Genomic DNA, 23749 nt, shown 5'->3' with positions numbered 1-23749 from the left:
GTTAGCTGGCTGAGTGAAAGTGGCTTAAAAGGGACAACACATTGGAGCAAGATGACTGAATAGGATGAAGGCCAACGTGGAAGATAAACACCTGTATGGACTGAGGGTTCAGTTCCAATTTTGTAAATTCATGGATTATCAAAGCATCCTGCAATAATTCACCTGTAATTAATCATTTGTGATTTTACATATGCTTGTATTTTACTAATTTCCATTCACAGAATTTATTTTAAAACATAACCGTACTCTCTAGGAGGGACAATCTCCTTGCCCAATGTGTATTGTGCCTGGCAGAGCAACAAGATCCCAGTGTCAGTGCTGAGTTGATTCAGAAGATCATCAGGCGCCTTTTCTGCCACCTCCAGCAAGATGCCACCACCAGACACATATTCCGCTCCCCTCCCTTGTCCGCCTTCTGCAGGGACCGTTCCCCTGGGACACCCTGGTCCACATTTCTTTCACCCCTAACACCTCCCCACAGCCCTACGGCACTTTCCCCTGTAACCGGCGAAGGTGCAACACCTGCCCATTTACCTCCTCCCTCCCCAGTATCCAGGGCCCAAACATACCTTCCAGGTGAAGCAACACTTCACCTGCACTTCCCAGAATCTAGTCGCTGCTCACAATGTGGTCTCCTCTATATTGGGGAAAACGAAGCGTAGACTGGGTGACCGCTTCGCAGATCATCTACATTCTGCTCGCAAAAAAGACCTTGAACTACCTGTTGCCTGTCACTTTAACACACCACCCTGTTCCCTGACCAACATGTCTGTCTCTGGTTTGCTGCAGTGTTCTAGCAAAGCTCAATGCAAGCTGGAAAAACAACACACACAATAAAAACCAAAAGAACTGCCGATACTGTAAATCAGGAACAAAAATAAAGTTGCTGGAAAAGCTCAGCGGGTCTGGCAGCATCTGTGAAGGAAAAAAAGAGTTAACGTTTCGGGTCCGGGGAGGGAGGGATAGGGAGGAAGAGTTTGGGAGCAAGGAGGGGAGGAGAGATAGGAAAAAACAGGGGGTTTGGCAGAAAAGGGGTGGGAAGAGAGAGAAAGATAAAAGGAATGTGCAGCTGTACTGTGGGAGTTGCAGTTATTTTCTGCGCTTTAATCCACCTTCCACAAACTCCCTCCTCTTCCCCCCCCACCCCAACGCCAAAATAGCTGCCCCCTTCCCATCGCATTGAAATGACTCATTCACAGGGCCGCTCAGCGCTGGCGGTCTCTCTGTTTGCGGTTGTTCCTCCTGCAGGTCTGGGCGTCGCTGGTATTTACACCCCGCCTCGCCCTCCCATCCGTGAAGCGTCAGGGGGACAGATCAGTGACACTTTATGGTGTTGGTGTGAGACTAGGACAGAACGCGGGTAAGAAGAGTCACTTTTCTCTTCCTTTAGAGGATATGTAGAGACACCAGCCGGGTTTCTGTAACAGACACCAGCTCTCTGCAGTTCTCAAACTGAATTTAATTCTGAGTCTCGTCGAGGCCCTGAGTTTACAGAAATCGCTCCATTATCACGCCCACTCTTGCCCTCAGTGCAGATGAGCCGCTCTTCTTTGTAGAAAAAAATCATCTCACAGCCTGAAAAGAAAGCTTAACCCTGTCGTTGCTGTCGGAAGTGTAGATGGTTTGTGATTATCACAGGGAGTTGAAATGCAGATTAACTGGAGAGTAGCGTCCAGTCCATTCTTACGAAATGCAGTCAGCAGATGCGCTTGGAAATTGATTTTTTTCTATAAAAAAAAACTCTCAGGGATCTCGGTTCAAAGACTTTCCGCCATGAAACACGAGTTTTAGAAAGAACCACGTTCTCTCAGAAGCAGGAAGCACACACTTCCTGTACATAAGCATGGCTTGTTTAAACAGGACTGGGAGGTGAGTGAGGTCTTTTTTTTTGGCCCTGGGTATCGATTTTTGTCCTGTTTTCAACTGTTTCCTGACTGCACTGGTAAACGCTGCAAGGATTGGTACAGCCTAACAGACTGTGAGGTGTTCACAGTTCAGTTGTTAGGATATAAAACAGTTAAGGTTGCCTTCCCTCAGAGAGCAAAACCCCTCAACTGGATTCAGGAACTCCAATCTTTGTTAATCCATATGCACATTGTAGGGCTGTCTGGAGCGGGGTTTGAACCCAGTAGCTTCTGATTCAGAGAGAGATCACAGGCAGTTGCAACACATCCAAATGCTCAGCTTTCCACATGCACCTCCGCTCTCCCCTACAGGAGATGCTCCACAGGCCCCATCCTTGTCCTCCTGGGACTACATCAGCTCACTGCCCTCTGTACTAATTGGGAGCTCCCCCCCCACACTACCTCCATCCAAAAAGAGCTACATCAGCTGTATTGCCCATCCTGCCCCTTAAAGGGGCCACATTAGCCATCTCACCCTATCCAGGGTCCTTTAAAGGGACTACATCCAGATCCCACCCCCTGCTAAATGTAGTATATCTGAATTTTCCTCTGTATCCTATCCCTTAGAGGGGGCAGATAGACACCCTCTCTCTTGCCTTCACATCCAGGACTTTGCAGGATGCCATGTTCTTGGAACCCTGGGGTCTTCCCAGCCATTGACCGGCCTGGGTTTTCTGATATCCATTAAGTGTTTGAGGGACCGCACTGTTGACCCCAGCGGGTACTCACTGAAACTCTGGATGAGTCTAGTACCATGCTGTGGTTTGTTCAGCTATTTGGCAACATATGGCAGCGCCCAGGAATGGGAATTTGGAAATACTGTTCCCTCCCAATTCAGAAGCTCATGTTCCACGGATTACACGGTACTTGGATGTGGACAGTTCCTGCCTTTGGGGCAATCTTAGAAAGATTTTATGAATAACCTTAAACCGTGTTCACATTGGCCCAGAGAATGAGAACGGAGCGGATGTCACTGAACGCCAAGGGAAGTATCAGTCTCACAAAGAATCCAAGAAAGACCACAAACAAATCTCTGAGGGATATTACAAGGAAACAGAGAACTCCAGTGAAATGAAGTTGGAATTTCTTCCTTAGGCACAGATGAGTGAGATAGAGATGTAGAATGAAGACAGAATAATTGAGATTAAGAGAGAAACACACACAGAAACACAGAGAGAGAGAGAGAAACAGAAAATTACAGACAGAAATAGAGACAGAGACAGAGACACTTTAGAGAAACACTAAATATGAAACACAGACGCTGACAGTGAGAAAGACAGTGTGAGTGTCTCACATTAAACTGTATCTGGCTGAGTCTGTAAGCAGGCTCTCACTGTCAGTGTGAGGTCAACATGTGAAGGGGTCACGCTGCAGAGTGTGTGATCCTCTTGTCTCTCTCAAACCTGGATCCTTCCTCTCAATGTGCAGAGTCACCCTGACCTCCCAGGGTGTTCGTGCTGAGTCACGCTCTCTCAGCTTCTTCCCTCCTGCTCAGGCTCCTCCCTGGCTTTTTAATCACTGATTTAATCAGGAAACACAGCCAGGAGAGTGTGCAGTTTGCTGGGAGTCTTTATCCTCACAGAGCTCATTCCCGTGTAAAACGGCTTTCTCCCTGGTGTCTGACCCAGCAGGTAAGCCGGACGTTTGATTGTATAAAACTGGGCTGTCATTATCCTGTCCCCCCCACAGTGTTTTTGCTTATTTTCATTCCTCAGCACAAAGGGCTCATTTATCATGTGTGCCTGCATTTGGCAGATGGTCTCACGTTGTCCTCTCTTGAGCGGAGTCACTGTAGAGACAGTGGGTGCTATAATAACACGGATTCCAACATGTACCACACCACCTCCTCTCCTTCCCTCCCAACCCACCAACTCAGCTGTCTGCACCTCAACTGGAGCACCATACCCAAACTCGGCCAACTCGATGTAAACTCTGGCAGCTTGTGTTGGATGTACAGTCCCATTGCTGGTCCACTTGGCAACCAGGGATCTCCCAACTCATTCCCTGCTGCTCTGTTGTGGCTCAGAAGGTATCCTGGTAAACAAAGTGCTGACTTCCATTTTTCTTTTCCTCACTCTGTTTTACCTTTGATAACTGGTTGCTGCAGAGAGAGGGACGTGGTTGGAAGGAGTAGGTCAGTATTGGTCTCAACGCTGACTTCCTTCACTTCGCCATCCTATACGAATGTTGTCTAGAAGGAGTTAAAAGGAGTAATTTAACCTTACACCTTCAAACCCACCACGTTTCTGGTCGTTTACAATTCATCAGGCCTTCAATGAATCTCCCCAACATGAAAGACAAGACCCTGGTTAAGAACATAGAACGATACAGTACAGGAACAGGCCCTTTGGCCCACAATGCACAGACATATTCTAAACTAATCCCATTTGTCTGCACATGGTTGGTATCCCTTTGTTCCCTGCCTGCTCATGTTTGTCTAAATGCCTTTTAAATGTTACTAATGTATCTGCTTTCGCCATCTCCCCGGTAGCGTATTCCAGGCACCTATCACCCTCCATATAAAAAAAGGACTTTCCACGCATATCTCCTTTAACCTTTCCCCATTTCCCCTTAAACCTATGCCCTGTTGTATTTCCACCCTGGGAAAGACATCCTGACTCTCCACCCTAACCATGACCTTCATAATTTTATATACATCTATCAGGTCGCCCCTCAGCCTCCGATGCTCTCGCGAAAGTAATCCAAGTTTATCCAACCTCTCCTTACAGTTGACACACTCCAATCCAGGCAACATCCCAGTGAACGTCTTCTGCACCCTCTCCAAAGCCTCCACATCCTCCCGATAATGTGGTGACCAGAACTGCACATGATACTCCAAACATGCCCTGACCAAACTCTAAAACAGTTGCAACATGACTTGCCAACTTTTATACTCATTGCCCTGATTGATGAAGAACAACATGCCTTCTTTACCACCTTATCCACTTGGTTTGTCACTTTTGGGACTTGCATCCCAAGATCCCTCTGTATATCGATGTTGCTCAGGGCCCTGCTATTTACTGTATCCTTTCCTCTTGCATTTGACCTCCCAAATTACATCACCTCACACTTGTTTGGATTAAACTCCATCTGCCATTTCTCCACCCAACTTTCCATCTGATCCATTTCCTGCTGCATCCTTTGATATCCTTCCTCGCTATCCATAACTCCACCAATTTTTGTGTCATTAACATTTGAAGTGGCAGTGTATTTAGGGGAGTCCCCACTCTCTTGGCTGCTTGGCTACAGATCTGAGACCATAGACTCTGCCTGCCAAAGGCAGGTTCTACAGTTTAACACAGTGTGGAGCTGGAGGAACACAGCAGGTCAGGTAACATCAACGGAGTAGGAAAGTTGATGTTTCGGGTCGGGACCCTTCTTCAGACCCGAACTGACGTGATCCGAAACGTCAGCATTCCCACTCCTTTGATGCTGCTGTGTTCCTCCAGCTCCACACTGTGTTAGACTCTGACTCCAGCATCTGCTGCTCTTGCTGTCTCCAGGTTCTACTGTTGTTGTCCACACTCCCATTGGTCAAGTCAATGGACAGTGCTTATACCCTCTGCCCTTGAGCCTCTGTATCAGCGAGATCCCCCTCTCTCATCCCAATCCCTCCACCATACTCACTGGAGCTCCCAGTTTCTCCAGGGCTCTCCTCCCACTGACTGCCTGCCTGTCTGTGCAGAGGTCAGCCACCATACAGACAGGCAGTCTGAATACTTCAGCCAGCCAATTCAGATGTGAACATATAAATAAGGAACAAGAGGAGGCCGCTCGGCCCATCAAGCCTGCTCCATCGTTCAATGAGATGATACCAGATCTGATTTTAATTTTGCATTCCTTATATCCCTGATCATTTTTTCGTCCACTTGGTAATCAAGAATCTATCCACTTCTGCCTTTTAAGGTATGAAAGGTTCCACTAGCTTTTGAGGAAGTGAATTCCAAAGACACTCAACATGGGAAATCTAGCGAATTGTTTTGTGGACAGTAATAGACAGAATCCAAAGCTGCTCTCTTGATATTCATGTCGACTTGTATCCATGAAAATATGTGTTTTTAAAGTCATTAACCTGACAAAAAGGTACTGAGGAATATTCCTGGGGGTTGGAGCCAAAGACACAGATGGTATAGTCAATGGACGGTTATGTGACTGTGTTAACATTATAAATAGCTGGACTAGTAATCCAAACCATTCAAATCCCACCATTTTCTCAATTCTGTTCATAAAACCTACAAATGAAGAACATGCTACAAGGGACATGAAGGCTGTCAATTGGTTGCAAAAACCCATTTGCTTCACTGATGCCCTTTTGGGAAGGAAATCTGCTGTTCTTACCTTGTCTGGCTCCACATACACAGCAATACACACCACCTTCTGTGTGAAAAAAGTTGCCCCTCAGGTCTGTTTAAATCTTTCTCCTCTCACCTTAAACCTATGCCCTCTAGTTTTGGGCTCCCCTACCCTGGGGAAAAGACCCTTGGCTATTCACCTTATCTATACCCTCAAGATTTTATAAACCTCCGTAAGGTCTTCCCTGGACCTCCTACACTGCAGGGAAAAAGTCCTAGCCTATCCAGCCTTTCCTGATAACTTAAACCTTCTGGTCTCGTTAACATGCTTGTAAATCTTCTTCACACCCTTTTGAGTTTAGTAACATTCTTCCTAAAGCAGGGTGACCAGATTTCAATGTAGTACACCAAATGTGGCCTTATTAATGTCTTGTACAGCTGTAACTTAACATCCCAACTCCTGTACTCAATGCTCTGAGCAATGGAGGCTAGCATGCCAAACGCCTTCTTCCCCACCCTGCCTACCTGCAACACCACTTCCAAGGAACTATGTACCTGAATCCCTAGGTCTCTCTGTTTGATAACACTCCCCAGGGCCCTTCCAATAACTGTGTAAGACCTACCATGGTTTGTCTTACAAAATAAACCACCTCACCTTTATTTGAATTAAACTCCACCTGCCATTCCTCAGCCCACTGGCCCAGTTATCTTGAGAATGACGGGTTTGAAGGGTACTTTAGAATTTTCTGAGGGTGAGGAAGACTTTGTTGTAAGCCATGTTCCATAGCAACATGCCGAGTGCAGTGAGCTATTGAATTATCTGGAGTTCTCAAGGATGAAGCCATTCAGTGTAGAATTATCCCACTGGACAAAACAGGGATGGATTGATTTGGGAAGAGCTAACCTGAACAGAGTTATCCAGGATAGAGTTTTTATTTGATGATGGAGAGCTATCCAGTATGAAACCATATGGGATGGAGCTGTCTGAGCTGTTGTCAAGTGGGCTGGAGGTATCTGGGTTGGAGTGGACTGTTATGAAATTACTGGGATGATGCTGACTAGAATGGATGGAGGTATCCAGGATGGAATTTTCCGATGTGGTGTTATTGGGTTGGAGCCATCCAGGATGTGGTTAATCAGGGCTGAAGTTTGACCTGAATTGGAGTTATTTACAATGTACGCAGTCTGCCTGCCAGCCTTCCTGATAGTGATCTGCTCGAGTAGTGTTGGGTGTGTGATGTAACATGTGTTCATGCCACTTGTATTGATTCCGCAGAATCACTGCTTATCGGGGTCAGGTGCACAACTGCACGAAAGCTCGCTTTCTGCGGAATTGCATCTCAGCAAATGCATTTGCACTGTCAAAAAAGCAGCAAGGTTACAGTCCTATTGAGACTCAAACATACGGTTAGCTTGGACTGAGGTGATTAAAGTTGCATGCGACAATGGTCTGCCCATCTGCTGGTGAGAGAGAGTTGTTAATGGGAAGGCAGTAGGCTAGGATTGAATGATGTGACAATGGATAAGTCTTAGAATTTTGCTTAATCACCTTTTTGAAGATCAGGAAATACTTGTAGGATTTATCTTCAGGAGATTGGGTCCCATATAATGATGGCGTGGAGGACTTATAGGACAAGCAGCCTCACATCTGCAGTTTATGGCAATTCAAAACTAAATTAAATGAATTTCTAACTCAGCATGAATTGCAAATGGGTTTCACTACCATTTTTGCGAAATGGTACATCAAATTACACACAACTTATATTTCCTGAATGCAAAAGAGCAGAAACGAAAGGCACAAAACACCAGTTAGTCAGGTTCCAGAATCTAGATCCCATAGGAGTTCATTAATTGACTATTTTTGTAATGAATCAGCAGAAGAATTTCTCATAGAAGACTTACATTGATAATTAAAATGTTAAAGAGCTTCTCAATAAAAAAAAACAAGAGGGAAAAAGGGCACGGTGGCTCAGTGGTTAGCACTGCTCCCTCACAGCGCCAGGGACCCGGCTTCGATTCCACGCTCGGGTAACTGTGTGGAGTTTGCACATTCTCCCTGTGTCTGTGTGGGTTCCCTCCCACAGTCCAAAGATGTGCAGATTAGGGTGGATTGGCCATGCTAAATTGCCTGTAGTGACCAGGGAAGTGCAGGCTCGGTGGGTTCACCAAGGGGGAAAAAAAATGCAGGGTTTCAGGCATGGGGCAGGGATGTTGGGTCTGGGTAGGATGCTCTTCGGAGAGTTGGTGTGGACGGGATGAGCCGGATGGCCTGCTTTCAGACTGTAGGGATTCTATGGATAAGTAGAATTCTGTTTAATAAAAAACAAAGCGTGTGGTATCTCACCTTTAGCAGCAAGCATGGTCACTGAACCCAGACAGGCCCGTGACTGCATTCACAAATCACTCTCAGTCGTCTTTCAGTCAGTCCCTGTGCTCTGTGACCCCATTTAGTCAGATCCTTACCGACCTGGGAAAGAGCAGGCAATCGAATCATAGGATTGCACCGGGAACGTTTTCAAATCCTGACTGAGCCGATTACTTTGGACATCTGACCGTCGTAACTGAGTTAAACTGACCCTGGGGCACAGTGAGGGCTTAATCAAACACTGGGTATAACAAGGGATGTATCTGACTCTGGATATAAAGCGAGGGGCCCATCAGGCGCTGATACAGTGAGGGGTTAATCCAGAAAGCTTTTTATTCCGTGTTATCCTGCTGGTGACATTTAACCTGTTGTTGCAGGCATAAAGCAGGCCTTACTGGAAAGAACAGTGACTGTACATGTACGCCTGAACTTGTGAAGACAATGGAGGAAGCTGGATCATCCACGTTACTGGGAATCAGCCCCATCCCTGTTGTGGTAATTGGTAAGCTCCAACCTCCAGTCATCTTGTCAATCTGACTCTCCCCTTTCTCATCTCTCCCTGTATGCTCAGTGTCAGTGTCAATGTTCCTCAGTTATCCTGACTCTCTCTCTCTCTCTCTATCTGTCTGCATCTCTCTCTGTCTCTCTCTCTCTCTGTCTCTCTCTACCTCCCACTCTCTCTCTGCCAGCTGTCTCTCGCTCTCTCTCTCTTTTTCATTCTCTCTTTCTCTCTCTCTCTTTCACTGTCACTGTCTCTCTCTCACTCTCCCTCTCTCTCTGGGCCTCTTAGTTATCGCCCTGTCACTGCTTCACGTTGGAAAGTCTTGAAACTTTTAAAACCCACAACTCTTACTATCCTGTAAGCTCTATTTCTTCACTTTATTCTCCCTGCTTACTGTCTTCTGCCTTCCCTGCAGCCGACACTGCTGCCTGACCAAGTGTCTGTCTCAGCCAAGTCCCAGCATATGTTCAGACTTCCCAATCACTAAGAATCCTGACCAGTTCAAGTTGGATGGAAAGTTTCTGGGAGTGTGGCTGACTGAGGAGACTAGGCCTCAAATACACAGTATAAAAGCCTATGTGACCCTGCCTCCATTATCTCCCTCTGGGCGTACAGTTGAAAAGTTTTTCTTTAAATGCCGCACCCTAATATCTTGCTTACACTTTTGGATTTGGCATCACTTCTGGAGCTGGCGATCTGTGGCATCAAATCACACTGGAATGAGAAAAGGCCATTCAGACCATTTTTTTTTCCTCTCTTAACAAGGGAGGTGCAGTTTTCCACACACCAAATCCATGTCACCCTGCAGTTGTTTCCCAAATAATTCTAGGGTTTTCATGAAACGCATGGTGGCTCAGTGGGTAGCATTGCTGCCTCACAGAGCCAGGGACTTGGGTTCGCTTCCACCCTCGGGTGACAGTCTGTGTGGAGTTTGCATATTCTCACCGTGTCTGCGTGGGTTTCCTCCCACAGTCCAAAGATGTGCAGGTTCAGTGGATTGGCCAGAGTATCCAGGGATGTGCAGGATAGGTGGATTAACCATGGTAAATGTGGGGTTGCGGGCATAGGATAGGGGGCTGGGTCTGGGTGAGATGCTCTTTGGAGGGGCATTGAGGACTTGATGGGCTGAGCAGCCATCAGCCTGCACTGTAGGGATTCCAACTTTTGAGGTTTATGTTCTGGAACTTTCCAGGGAAGCTTGCTCCTTTAAGGGTTAAATGTAAAATGACTTTGAAGAGACAGAATGTACCAGTAACTGTTGACGTGTTAAACATTGACGGTTGGAACCTGTTCAACAATGTGGGCCTTTCATGTTCACAAAGCTTTATCTGGTCTCTGTGCAGTTGCTTAGCAACCCCACTTTCCCTTAGGAATGTCATCTCTCGTCCCAATGGAGCGCGATAATATTTATTTTGTTTTCAAAAATGACTCGAGCCATGTCCGCAGCCAACATAGTCGAGCAGCCGCATTTGGGAAGGGGGACTCTTGTTCAGAGTGAACTGGCCTGAACCAGCAACAGCATGGGTGACCCCGGCTCTAGTGAGCAATTGAAATCATATCTTGACACATCCCCCATGCCCACTCCCCCGCCATTGCGCAGTAGTTTAGCCGTGTGGATAGATTCAAACTCTGAAACTATGGCTTCCATGGTGGAATAGCCAAGTGACCCACACTACACTGGATGAGGATGGTAGCCTCCACTTTCCCATCGATCCCCTTCTGCTGTACCCCAAGTAGCTGACTATTCAGAATCAAAGAATTATTATAGGAGAAGGAGGCCATTCAGCCCATCATCCAGGCTGGCTCCATTACCCAAGCGCCAATCTCTTGCCTTTTTCCTCTCATTCATGCACTTCATTATGACCAAACCATCCAATGCCCTCTAGAATGTCCCAAATGAACCTTCCTTCACCACGTTTCCAGGCAGTGTATTCCAAACCCTCACTACTCGCTGTGTGAAAGTTCTTTATTCACACCGCCCTAGCTTCATTAGTATGTCACTTTAAATCTATGCCCTCTCGTCCTTGTTTCTTTTACAATTGGAAACAGTTTTGCCCTATCCACGCTACCCAGCCCGCTCTTAATTCTGAAAACCTCTATCAGATCTCCTCTTAGCAACCTTCCCTCCAAGGAGAACAGTCTGAAATTCTTCAATCATATCGTCATATGTCGTGGTTGAACAGGGCATTGGTGAGGCTTGTTTGGAATTTACTGTGTCCAGTTCTAGTCGCTCTGTTACAGGAAGGATATTATTAAGCTGGAGAGGGTTCATAAGAGATTTACCAGGATGTTGCTGGTAATAGAGGGTTTGAGTGATCAGGAGAGGCTGGATAAAACTGGGACTTTTGTCACTGGAGCATAGCGGGTTGAGGGATGACCTAAAATCATGAGGGGCATAGATAAGGTGTGAGCGGCAGGTGTCTTTACCCTAGGGTGGGGTATTTCAAGACTAGGGGGCATATTTTTAAGGTGAGAGGAGAAAGATTTAAAAAATACATGGGGGCTTTTTTTTTAAACACAGAGAATAGTTTGTGTGTGGAATGAACTTCCTGAGGAAGTGGTGGATATATGGTTACAGTTTCAATGTTTAAAAGACATTTAGGTAAGTACATGAATGTGAAATGTTTGGAGGGATATGGGCCAAGCGCAGACAGGTGGGACTAGTTTAGTTTGGAATTATGGATGGCTTGGACCAAAGGGTCTGTTTCTGTGCCGTATGACCCTATGATTGGAGTGTCTCATGACTCAAACCATTCTTGTGAATCACTTCTGCACTGGCTCTAATGCATTCACATCCTTCCTACAATGTGGCACCACAACTGTACACCATACTCCTGCTGAGACCTAAACAAGTGCCTTGTACGAGTTCAATATCCCCTCCTTGCTCATGTACTCTATGCCCCATTAATAAAGCTGAGAACGCTGTATGCTTTATTAAGGTCTTTCTGTGTCGCTTGCTCTCTCTCCACTTGTTCTGCCTCTTCAGTGATCTGCATACCTTATGCAGTTGTGTTGCATTTTAATTACACTCCTATGAAGCACCCTGCACCATGTAATATATTAAAGGCTCTATATGTGAATGAAAATTACAATTCCAATTGATCCAGCAAGCTACTCGGGCAGGTTAACAGAAGCACATTATTCAAGGCTGAGATAAACATATTTGTAATCAGTATAGAAATCAATAGTTCATACAATCATACTATCCCTATAGTGTGGAAGCAGGCCATTCGGCCCATTCTGTCCATGCTGATCCTCTGAAGACCATCCCACCCAGACCCAGCCCCCTACCTTATCCCCATAACCCCACATTTCCCACGGATGACCCACCTAACCTGCACACTAAGGGACAATTTAGCATGGCCAATCCACTTAATCTTCACATGTCTGGACAGTATGGACAATTTAGCATGGCCAATCCACCTACCCTGCACATTTTTGGACTGTGGGAGGAAACCGGAAAACTGGGAGGAAACCCACAGAGACATGGGGTGAAAATGCAAACTCCACACAGACTGCCTCCTGAGGCTGGAATCGAACCTGGGTCCTTGGTACTATGAGGCAGCAGTGCACTGAGCCATCCTTGAGGAAAGAAATGATACGGACTGTTGCCATTGCACTTTGGTGAATGGAACAAATGGATGATGTGGAGGATGTGGTTCCAATCAATTTTTTTTGTTCATGGGATGTGAACATCACTGGCCCAGCTCTAATTGCCCAGAGGGCAGTTGAAGGGTAACCATTACTGTTGTGGGTCTGAAGTCATGTGCACATCAGACCAGGTAAGAATGGCAGATTTCTTTCCTGCTTGGTTTTTACAACGACTAACAATGGAACCATAGTTCCAGATTTTTATTGGGATATTTTAAAATTGGAATCATTTTCCAACGTCTGCCATGATGAAATTCAAACTCATGACTTCAGGGCATTAGTCTGGGTTTTTGGATTATAGTCCAATGGGATTAGCACTATGGCATCACCTCCTATGTAGATTGTTTGGTCCTGGGTCAAAACAACAAGCTCCACACACTTTACAAGCCCACACTGCCATTAACCCATCATTGTATGGTGTCCATATGACCATAAGATATAGGAGCAGAAATTAGGCCATTCGGCCCATTGAATCTGCTCTGCCATTCAATCATGGCTGATAAGTTCCTCAACCCCGTTCTCCCGCTTTCTCCCTGTAACCCTTGATCCCCTTGATAATCAAGAACCTATCTATCTCAGTCTTAAATGTACTCAGTGACCTGGCCTCCACAGCCTTCTGTGGCAGTGAATTCCATAGATTCACCACTCTCTGGCTGACAAGTTTCTCCTTATCTCCATTATAATAGGTCTTCCCTTTACTCGAAGGCTGTGTCCTCGGGTCCTAGTCTCTCCTACAAATGAAAACATCTTTTGCTTTGGAATATATAGACTTTGTTTCACCTCCTGTTCTTCAGTCAGCGAGTGAACAGGGAGGCAATAATCTCAATCTGTTGTCTCATGGGAATCATAAAAAGTGAGCTCACAACTGTTAATCGTTGTTGTTTTGAAACAGGGAACGGACCCTCTGCCATTTGTCTCTCCTACCTCTTGTCCGGGTATCGCCCTTACTTCAAAGAATCCTCAATCCATCCCAATCCCATTCTTCAACGGAAACTGGAGCAGAATCTGGGGATCTCCATCTTGGAACAGGTAACGTTTAGCAGGACTGTGGAGCAGCAGAGCAAGTGTCAGCAAATCTCACAATCTCATTCTCATTTCTTGACAGTGTTCTGAACTAGATGTCGATAGAATTGGATCTTGCATGACAAGTTGATACTCAAATTGACAGAATATGACTCATGCAGTTCTGAGGCATCTGTGTTGTGGCTTCAACTATTCATTTAACTTATGGATTGGATGTTGGGTAGAAAATCTCATATCCAAATTTATCAACAATCCACACATAGGCAGTATTGTATGCAGTATGACATTGCAAAGAGACATCGATAGATTAATAAGTAGGATTAGCAAATTGTTTTCAATATCAGAAACTGTTAGATACAGTGGGGTACCTTCTATACAGTAAAAATTGAGAAATAATAGAAGTCCAGGGAGACCTGGCATGTCTGCATACACACAAGTGGTAGAAGGTTAGAGCTGTCTGCAAAAGACAATTGATGATAAAACAATGTGAGGCTGTTGTGGCACTGTGGCAGTACCTCTGAGCCAGGAGGCCTGGGTTCAAGTCACCTTTACTCCAGAGGTGTTTAATCACATCCCTGAACAGTTGACCAGGTTTGCTAATAAACACAATAAACTAAGCCTGGGACCTCATGGTGTACTTACCCACATAGTTATTCTCTCTCTCCTCCAAGGATGGTATGATACATTTATAAAGCTCTGTGGTTGGAGAAGATTCTATTGAGGTCTTGCTCCAGTTGTTAAGAAACAGGAGGTGCATTTCTTTGGGATCAGCATAATCTTTTATATCCGAGCCTCCTGGGTCAGCTGGTAACTTAAGGCCTTTTGTTCCAACATCACGCTTGCCTTTATTGCTCAGTACTTTGAGTGTAGGAGTTGGGAAGTCATGTTGAGGTTGTACAGGACGTTGGTGAGGCCTCTTCTGGAGTACTGCATCCAGTTCTGGTCGCCCTGTTATAGAAAGGGTATTATTAAGCTGGAGAAGGTTCAGAGGAGATTTACCAGGATGTTGCCGGGTATGGAAGGTTTGAGTTACAAAGAAGGGCTGGATAGGCTAGGACTTTTTTTTCACTGGAGCTTAGGACGTTGAGAGGCAACCTTATAGACAATAGTAAAATCATGAGGTTAATAGTAGTGTCTTTTCCCTAGGATGGGAAATTTCAAAGCTAGGGGGCATATTTTTAAGGTGAAAGAGACTTAAAGAAGACATGAAGGGCAAATTTTTTTACATGGAGGTTTGTTCATGTGTGGAATGAACTTCCTGAGGAAGTGGTGGATGCAAGTACAGTTACAGTTACAATGTTTAAAGGACATTTGGATAAGTGCATGAATAAGAACGGTTTGGAGGGATATGGGCAGGAGCAGGCAGCTGGGACTAGTTTAGTTTGGGATTTTGTTCGGCACGGACTGGTTGGAACTAAAGGGCCTGTTTCCATGCTGTATGACTCTGTGACTGGTAAACACATTTACTCTTTAGTGTCCATTGCAGAGTTAGAACATAGAACATGGAACATTACAGCGCAGTACAGGCCCTTCGGCCCTCGATGTTGCGCCGACCTGTGAAACCAATCTGAAGCCCATCTAACCTAAACTATTCCATTATCATCCATATGTTTATCCAATGACCATTTAAATGCCCTTAAAGTTGGCGAGTCTACTACTTTTGCAGGCAGGGCATTCGACGCCCTTACTACTCTCTGAGTAAAGAACCTACCTCTGACATCTGTCCTATATCTATCACCCCTCAATTTAAAGCTATGTCCCCTCGTGCTAGCCATCACCATCCGAGGAAAAAGGCTCCCACTGTCCACCCTATCTAATCCTCTGATCATCTTGTATGTCTCTATTAAGTCACCTCTTAACCTTCTTCTCTCTAACGAAAACAGCCTCAAGTCCCTCAGCCTTTCCTCATAAGACCTTCCCTCCATACCAGGCAACATCCTGGTAAATCTCTTCTGCACCCTTTCCAATGCTTCCACATCCTTCCTATAATGCGGTGACCAGAACTGTACACAATACTCCAAGTGTGGCTGCACCAGAGTTTTGTACAGCTGCAACATGACCTCATGGCTCCGAAACTCAATCCCTCTACCAATAAAACCTAACACACCGTATGCCTTCTTAACAACCCTATCAACCTGGGTGGCAACTTTCAGGGATCTATGCACATGGACACCGAGATCTCTCTGCTCATCCACACTACCAAGAATCTTACCATTAGCCCAGTACTCTGTATTCCTGTTACTCCTTCCAAAGTGAATTACCTCACACTTTTCCGCATTAAACTCCATTTGCCACCTCTCAGCCCAGCTCTGCAGCTTATCTATGTCCCTCTGTAACCTGCAACATCCTTCCGCACTATCCACAACTCCACCAACTTTGGTGTCATCCGCAAATTTACTAACACATCCTTCTACGCCCTCATCCAGGTCATTTATAAAAATGACAAACAGCAGTGGCCCCAAGGTACACCACTTGAGGTACACCACTAGTAACTGAACTCCAGGATGAACATTTCCCATCAACCACCACCCTCTGTCTTCTTACAGCTAGCCAATTTCTGACCCAAACCTCTAAATCACCCTCAATCCCATGCCTCTGTATTTTCTGCAATAGCCTACCATGGGGAACCTTATCAAACGCTTTACTGAAATCCATATACACCACATCAACCGCTTTACCCTCATCCACCTGTTTGGTCACTTTCTCAAAGAGCTCAATAAGGTTTGTGAGGCAGAAACTACCCTTCACAAAACCGTGTTGACTATCCCTAATCAAATTATTCCTTTCTAGATGATAATAAATCCTATTTCTTATAATCCTTTCCAACACTTTACCCACAACCGAAGTAAGAGTTCCTGTCCTTGTGCACTGTTTTGCGAGAGTGAATTCAAAGAGGAGCCCAGGCCTGTGAATCTTTGTCTCATCGCAGAGTGGGAGAAGTGTATCTGGATCCAGATATTCAAGCTTAGGTGGAACAAAGCAGGAATTATCAGAATAACACTGATTTTAATGTTGATAAGGAAGAAGGTGATGTAGGAGCTCAGGATGGAAAGTTTAGAGGCTTGGAGGTGGGACATCAGTTATCTGGTGGACTTTCTGTCAAAAGGGATTAGAGATTTTAGAGGTTTGAAGGCTGGTCATGGACATATCTTACTCTACTCTCCATTCTGCCCTGATCTCGGTAGGATTTGGAGCACTTGTCTGAAGGGCTGGAAGGACGATCCCACAATCCAGTAGCTGTTCTGTTCGATTCCCTCCTGCGTCCCGATGCTGATTTTGGTGTGTCCATGGAATCGGTGCTCACCTGGAGACGAGAGCCTAACCATTACATTCCTCACCTGGTCCTGGGCAAGGGGCCACTGGGAGGGGTTTGGCATGTAAGTATGGAACTCAACTGGTGAAGCCCATTCACAATTATATTGCTTTCCAAACCGTCTCTTTACTAATAGGCTAAACTTGTCTCGATACAACACCTTATCACATGCCGTGTATAATTTACAACGTGGAAACAAGCCGTTTGCCCTGAACAGACTATGTCAGAGCCAACTCTCTGCGTAAGAACAGACTCCAATCATGTTCACTCAGCTTATTGCCATTTCCTTTCAGTATATCCTCTTTCCCTTCACACACCTGTCTATTTGTATGTTCGACCTGGCTGGTTTGCGATGCAGACTGCGCCAACAGCATGGGTTCAGTTCCTGCACTGGCTGAGGTTACCATGAACTTATCACTTCTCAATCTCTCCTGTTGCCTAAGGTGTGGTGACCCTCCGGTTAAACCACCATCAGCCATCTCCCTCTAATGACAGATGTTTTAAATCACTTCCATTTAAGTTACTAGTTACTGGAAACAACCCGCTTTTTTGCACTTCACCCTCATTCTTCTGCAGTTTGTAGCTTGTGTATGTTTTATTGTCCCACAACGTGAATTGTTCAAACGTAAAGAGGAACAAACAGAAACTTAGACATAGAAAATAGGAACATGAGTAGGCCATTCAGCCCTTCGAGCCTGCTCTGTCATTCAATATGATCACGGCTGATCATCCAAATCAGTCCCCTGTTCCCGCTTTCACCTCATATCCTTTGATCCCTTTAGCTTTGAGAACTATATCTAACTTGGGGAAAGCCCATTTTGGAGCATCTGCAGGCCCAAGGCTTGTTGAAAGGACTGTAATGTTGAACATTTTAACTTTATTTCTTTACTTTTCTATGTTTATGCAAAGAAATCTGTAGTGCTGAACTTTTTAACTTATGTCTTTATTTTTCCATTTCTGTAAGATTTTGTGCCAAGGTACTTTGTACCTAAGATGGCGCGGTGTGTGGTGACGTTGTACACTTTTCACTGTACTCTTGTACCCTGACCTCGAGTTCACATGACAATAAATCCTAAACCTAAGTCTAACTCCTTCTTGAAAAGTATCTAGTCACTTTTTTTTCTGAGATTTCTTCATCCTACTGAAGCTACACTGCACTCTGTTAAAAGTACTCTTTATAGTGTGAAGCCCAATACTGTGCACAGCACTCTTAAACAGTCTCCTGCTATGATTTATTTAGGCTCAGTATTGTTTAATAGTACCTTCCATATGTCTTCAGGTAGAACAGAGGATTCTAACAGACTGTTTGTTTGCCAAAGTGATCAACTTGAATTGCGTTGCAGAACCTAGACTCTCAATCCCTCTGTTCTTCCTTGAGTTCCAGACACCAGAAAGTGGCATTGGCATTGATGTGATCGATGTTTCCCAGCTGGATTCCAGTCCAATCGGGATAGCGATAGGCAGTCCGCAGGGACATGCTGCAGCCTTGAGAGGAGAGAGGGCTTCGGGAGGTTGCAGAGTGAGGAGTCATCTGCAGGGGCGAGATTGGATTGCGGGCTGGGAGAGAGGTGCCGAGCACTGGGAGGTTAGGGCAGCTGGATTGGGGAAATCTTCCTTCTCGGGCACAGTGCTAAACCTGGCAGTTCATCCCCTCTCCCTTCACAGCAGGGATTCCAGACCCTTCGATAACAAATCCTGGACTGTTCAGTCCTGAGTGACAATCTCGTCACGTATTTAAGCAACAGACCCACCCATGTTTAAAGGAGTGGGAGGTGTCTCAAGTCAATTGGATTAGATTTTAGGGCATAGCGTTAAAGCAGGGCTCGAGCAGGAATGAACACTAAGATAAAGCTTGACCCTCTGGCCTCAGGGAAAGGGAAGCAAGTGTCAGCTGATCTTAACCTAAGTTGTAAAGGCGATCAAGAACAGCTTTTACTTCTTAGAGATAGTAAGAACTGCCGATGCTGGAGTCAGGGATAACACAGAGTGGAGCTGGAGGAGCGTAGCAGGCCAGGCAGCATTGGAGGAGCAGGAAAGCTGACGTTTCATGTTGGAGATGACAGTGGAGGAAACAAGCTAAGGGCTTTAAGAAGATGAACAGCAATCCAGGAAAGAACACAGTGTGGTGTTGGGGAGTCGGATGTGTTTTGTGTTCCAGGATGATTGCCCACGGAGGGTGAGGGGGTGGTTACAGTTACATTGCAGTATTCAGTGACTCCACACTGGGTTAGGTTGAAGTGCTTTGACTTACTCTGAGGAATTTCCTGGCTGGCGTTGAGGACTAATGTTTCCTCGTTCTTCTGCCCTCTTTTCCTGACAGTCGATCGAAGGATCCATGTTTACCCTCAGTCTCGGCGACTGGATGGAGCTTCCTGACCTTCCCTTCAGGGACTGGATGAGACTCAAGCGAAGGTAAATGCTTTCCTGTGTTTGAGGAGTCAATATTTATCCGCTTTTGAGCTCTGGTGTTCTGAACAAATTGACTCACCGCTGCTGTCTGGTAAATCATTCAACCAAATGGTTTCTCAGGCTTGACTGGGACCTGTAACAGAGGAACAATCCTGGCTAATTATAGGTCCCCGAATAGATCTCTGACACCAAGCCAGGGTGGGGAATTGTACTTAGTCAGTTCATTCAGTTCCATGCAGCCCACCCATTCTCCCTGCTCCCCACTCCAATGGAGAAGAACTAGCTGGGGGATTAATGCCTTTGAACAATCACTCCTTCGACCAGGGATTGTCCTCATTAGAGTAAAAGCGGACAAGGTTGGTGTATAGTTGGACACTGGTCATCACACACTGTATTTAAGAGCAGTAGCTGGCCCTTCAGTCCTCCAAGCCTGATGCACCATTCGTTAAATTCATGGTTGATCAATTTGTGTTCCAAATTCCACATTCCCACCTGTCCTCAACGATTTTTGATTCTCCTGTCTGTCAAGAATCTAACCACCTTTGTCTTTTAAAAGAAAAATATAGTTCAACTTACCCTCAAGAGGAAACATCCTTTTCATTATCCTCCTATTAAGGCCATTCATAATCTTGTACGTTTCAATCTAGTCTTGCCTCTCTCTTCTAAGCTCCAATGGAAACTGTCTGATCTATCCTCAGAAGACAACCCACTTGTAGAATCCCTACAGTGTTGAGGCAGGCCATTTGGCCCATCGGGTCCACACCAGCCCTTCAAAGAGCATCCTTCCCAGACCCATCCCTCCCCGACCCTATAATCCTGCATTTCCCATCGCTAATCCACCTAATCTACATGTACAGGCAATTTAGCATGGCCAGTCCACCTAACCTGCACATACTTAGACCATGGGAGGAAACTGGAGCAAACCCTCATAGACACAGGGAGAATGTGCAAACTCCACACAGACAGTCGCCCGAGAGTGGAATTGAACCCAGGTACCCAGTGCTGTGAGGCAGCGGTGCTAACCACTGAGCCACTGCGCCTCCCCAGGTATTGCTCATTCCAGGTATCAATCTAGTAAATCTCCTCTGAGCCACCTCCAATGCACTCTCATCCTTCCTTAAATAAGGAGACCAAAACTGTGCATGGTAATCAGGATGTGGTCTCACCAATGCTGTCTATAACTGAAGCATTCTTACTTTAATGTGCAAATCCTCTCATGATAAAGGACCACAATCCATTGGCCTTCCTGATTGTTTGCTGTACCTGCTCCATGTTTAGTCAAGATCCTAAGGATGGTCCCCTCGACCCATATGTTAAAGCGCTCCTGGACACTCCTGGTCTATACATTTCACAGTTGAGCACTGGGGAAGCTCGCAACGCAGTGAATCTTACTCTTACTTCAAGATGGAAAATGGGACTGGAAAAGAGTGGAGCCTACTTTTTCGATTCACTGTATAGGACGTGGGCATCGTTGGTTGGGCTTTCCTTAGCAGGCACGTCCGTGACCAAGAGAGCACAGATTTAAAGCATTTGGGAGATGGCTTCGAAGGGCATGTGAAAGCATTCCTTGTTTTCACCTGGAGATTAATTGGGGACTGGAACTCTCTGCCTGAATGGTGATAGTTGGCAGGGTTGCAATGAAACCTGGGTGTCCTTGTGCACCAGTCGCTGAAAGTAAGCATGCAAATATGGCCAGCAGTGAAGAAGGCAAATGGTACATTGGCCTTCAGAGTGAGAGGAGGTTTTAGTACGGGAGCAGGAGTGTCTTGCTTCAATTGGACGGGGCTTTGGTGAGACCACGCCTGGCTTATTGTGCCCAGTTTTGGTCTCCTTCTCTAAGGAAGGACGTCCTGGCAATGGAGGGAGTGCGACAAAGATTTACCAGACTGATTTCCGGGATGACAGGACCGACATAGGAGGAGAGACTGGATTGGTTAGGACTTTATTTACTGGAGTTCAGAAGAATCAGGGCATTCTCATGGAAGCCTATAAATTCTAACAGGAGGAAGGTATAGGGGAGATATCAGAGGTAGTTTCTTTACACAGAGTGTGGTCGGCGTGTGGAATGCACTGCCGGCAGTGGTAGTGGAGTCAGATACTTTAGAGACTTTTAAGCGACTCTTGGATAGGCACATGGAGGATAGTAAAATGTAGGGTATGCAGGGTAGATTGATCTTAGTAGGATAATAGGTCAGCACAACATCGTGGGCTGAAGGGCCTGTACTGTGCTGTACTGTTCTATGTTCTATGACTAGGCAGTTTAGATGCAGGAAGGATGTTCCTGACGGCTTGGGTGCGGGTTTGAGCCTGGGTGCGGGGGGTGTGTGGTCTGCAAGGTCTAGGTGCAGACCTTGTCTACACTGAATGGTCACTGTACCGTCTGTCTCTCGCTCTCGCTCTCTCTCTGACACACTCAACCCCCACCCCCACCTTCCCCAGGTCTCTGACGGTGTAATTGTCTTCCAGGTGCCTTCGGAACGACCGCGCCATGACATCCGATATCGCCAACTATTACCAGCACTATGCCAGGGCAAAGGGACTGCAGGGCCACTTCGTATGTGGCACTGTTGTGACTTCGGTGAGAAGGGTTAGTCTGGATTCAGGTGCGGAAAACCAGGTCAATGTGAGCACGGATAATCCAGCGGAAGCTCAAGCCTTGAGGCCGTCCACCAGCGCAAGCCTTTTTGAGGTGAGCGGTTCCAGCAGATCCGAGGACGGCTCAGAAAAGGCTTTCCGCATCTTGGCAGAGAAGGTCGTCTTGGCAACGGGCACGTATGACAGCCCCGCCTGGCTTGGTGTCGACGGTGAGGATCTTCCATTTGTTCACCACACGACTTCAGAACTGGAAAGAACCCTGGAGGAGCGGGAGACAGGGCTGAACTCTGACCCCGTTCTGATCGTCGGGGGCGGCCTAACTGCTGCAGACGCCATCATCGCCGCTCACCACGGCAACGCCTCGGTGATCCATGTCTTCCGCAGAGGGGTCAATGACCCGGGGCTGATCTTCAACCAGCTTCCCAAAGTCATGTACCCAGAGTATCACAAGGTCCACCAGATGATGACCCAGCAGTCCTGCACCACCACAGGACCCTACGAAGGGTACCTCAGCCTCCCCCAACACCGCGTGCTGGCTTTCACCCCAGACAGGAAGTGCATCATCGAGGACCTAACATCAGCAGAGAAGAGGATGTTCAATGTCTCCAAGGCCTTCATCCTGATTGGCTCGAATCCCAATTTGACCTTCCTGCCCGATTGCGGAAGGCCCCTGGCGATCAACACAGAGCTCCCCGTTAACAGCAAACGTAACCCCCTCGACGTGGATTGCTACACTTATGAGTGCGTCCAGGAACGGGGACTTTATGCCCTGGGCCCACTGGTGGGAGATCACTTCATACGTTTCCTGCAAGGAGGGGCCCTGGCTGTGGCGAGGACACTCCACAAGGAGCGACAGGATGCCCAGTTTCAAATTGATGGGCAGCTCCTGATCAGCTGACGTTGTGGATGCCAGCACAGAAGCTGTGCGTGCGGGTAAATTGTCGAGGGCAGTGTAGGCAGGGTTACCATCCAGAAGCATCCTTTCATGTTCCCCATGTTTACAGTCCCTTCCAGAGCATGGGCGCAAGGCTCAAACTGCCTCAGTGTCCAGGCTGGCATGAAGCTATACCCAGTTCAGGGGGGTACTGAGGCCGAGATGGGTAACTCAGCGACCAAGTGAGCACCATGTGTCGGGTTAAGGACAGCGAAGTAGGTAGCCTTGGCATCAAGTCAACCTCTATCACTTGCTGAGCAAATCCATTTCAGGTTTGCAACTCAGTAAAACTCAATATTTAAGTGCATTGTCAACCCTCACACTCCCGGGAGAAGTTACGAACGAGAAAGCAAAAGCCCATTCCTGCATTTCTGGTTATCTGGGGATCCGATATGGACACCCTGGAAGTGGGAAGCAAACTTGGGGGGGACTTCCAAGACACATAGCCTGGGGAGATGCCCAGGGAATTCCAGACATAACCCATGGAATCCCAGAGGACACCCTAGGATCCCGAACCACACAGGGATAGCTGCAGACTGTGGGTTGATCTTGTTGTGTGGTATAGACTCTAGGAAATTATTGATCTGACTTGAATCCTTATACCCTGACTCAGGTGTAAAGCAAGTTAATTATGGAAAATAACTTCTTTTTTTCTAACACCTACAGTTTGTAAAGATTAAAATATTTTAATAAAGTGGTATTTTGCATCGCAACCCACAGTCTCCTAATTTTTGTGAAAAATGTGACCATGAGATTGATAA

General features: G+C 46.3%; 1 protein-coding gene across 3 annotated transcripts; it reads left to right on the top strand.

Moving 5' to 3' along the window:
• Positions 1–1169: 1169 nt before the first annotated feature.
• On the top strand, positions 1170–23701 carry LOC109910862 (oxidative stress-induced growth inhibitor 1-like). Of its 3 annotated transcripts, none has more exons than XM_048605684.1 (6): positions 1170–1360; positions 8939–9063; positions 13607–13743; positions 16923–17114; positions 19371–19462; positions 21926–23701. In XM_048605684.1, the coding sequence occupies exons 1-6, from the start codon at positions 1185–1187 to the stop codon at positions 22950–22952; spliced, it is 1749 nt and encodes a 582-aa protein (XP_048461641.1). In that variant the 5' UTR covers positions 1170–1184; the 3' UTR covers positions 22953–23701. The 3 variants fall into 3 exon arrangements, with proteins under 3 accessions (XP_048461641.1, XP_048461642.1, XP_048461643.1); XM_048605685.1 differs by lacking the exon at positions 1170–1360 and adding an exon at positions 1738–1869; XM_048605686.1 differs by lacking the exon at positions 1170–1360 and adding an exon at positions 3431–3535.
• Positions 23702–23749: the final 48 nt, after the last annotated feature.

This window comes from Rhincodon typus, chromosome 15 (assembly GCF_021869965.1).
Source record: "Rhincodon typus isolate 14 chromosome 15, sRhiTyp1.1, whole genome shotgun sequence".
Classification (NCBI taxonomy): Eukaryota; Metazoa; Chordata; class Chondrichthyes; order Orectolobiformes; family Rhincodontidae; genus Rhincodon; species Rhincodon typus.
Note: the sequence above shows the minus strand (reverse complement) of the source record. Positions and strands in the feature narration are given on the sequence as shown.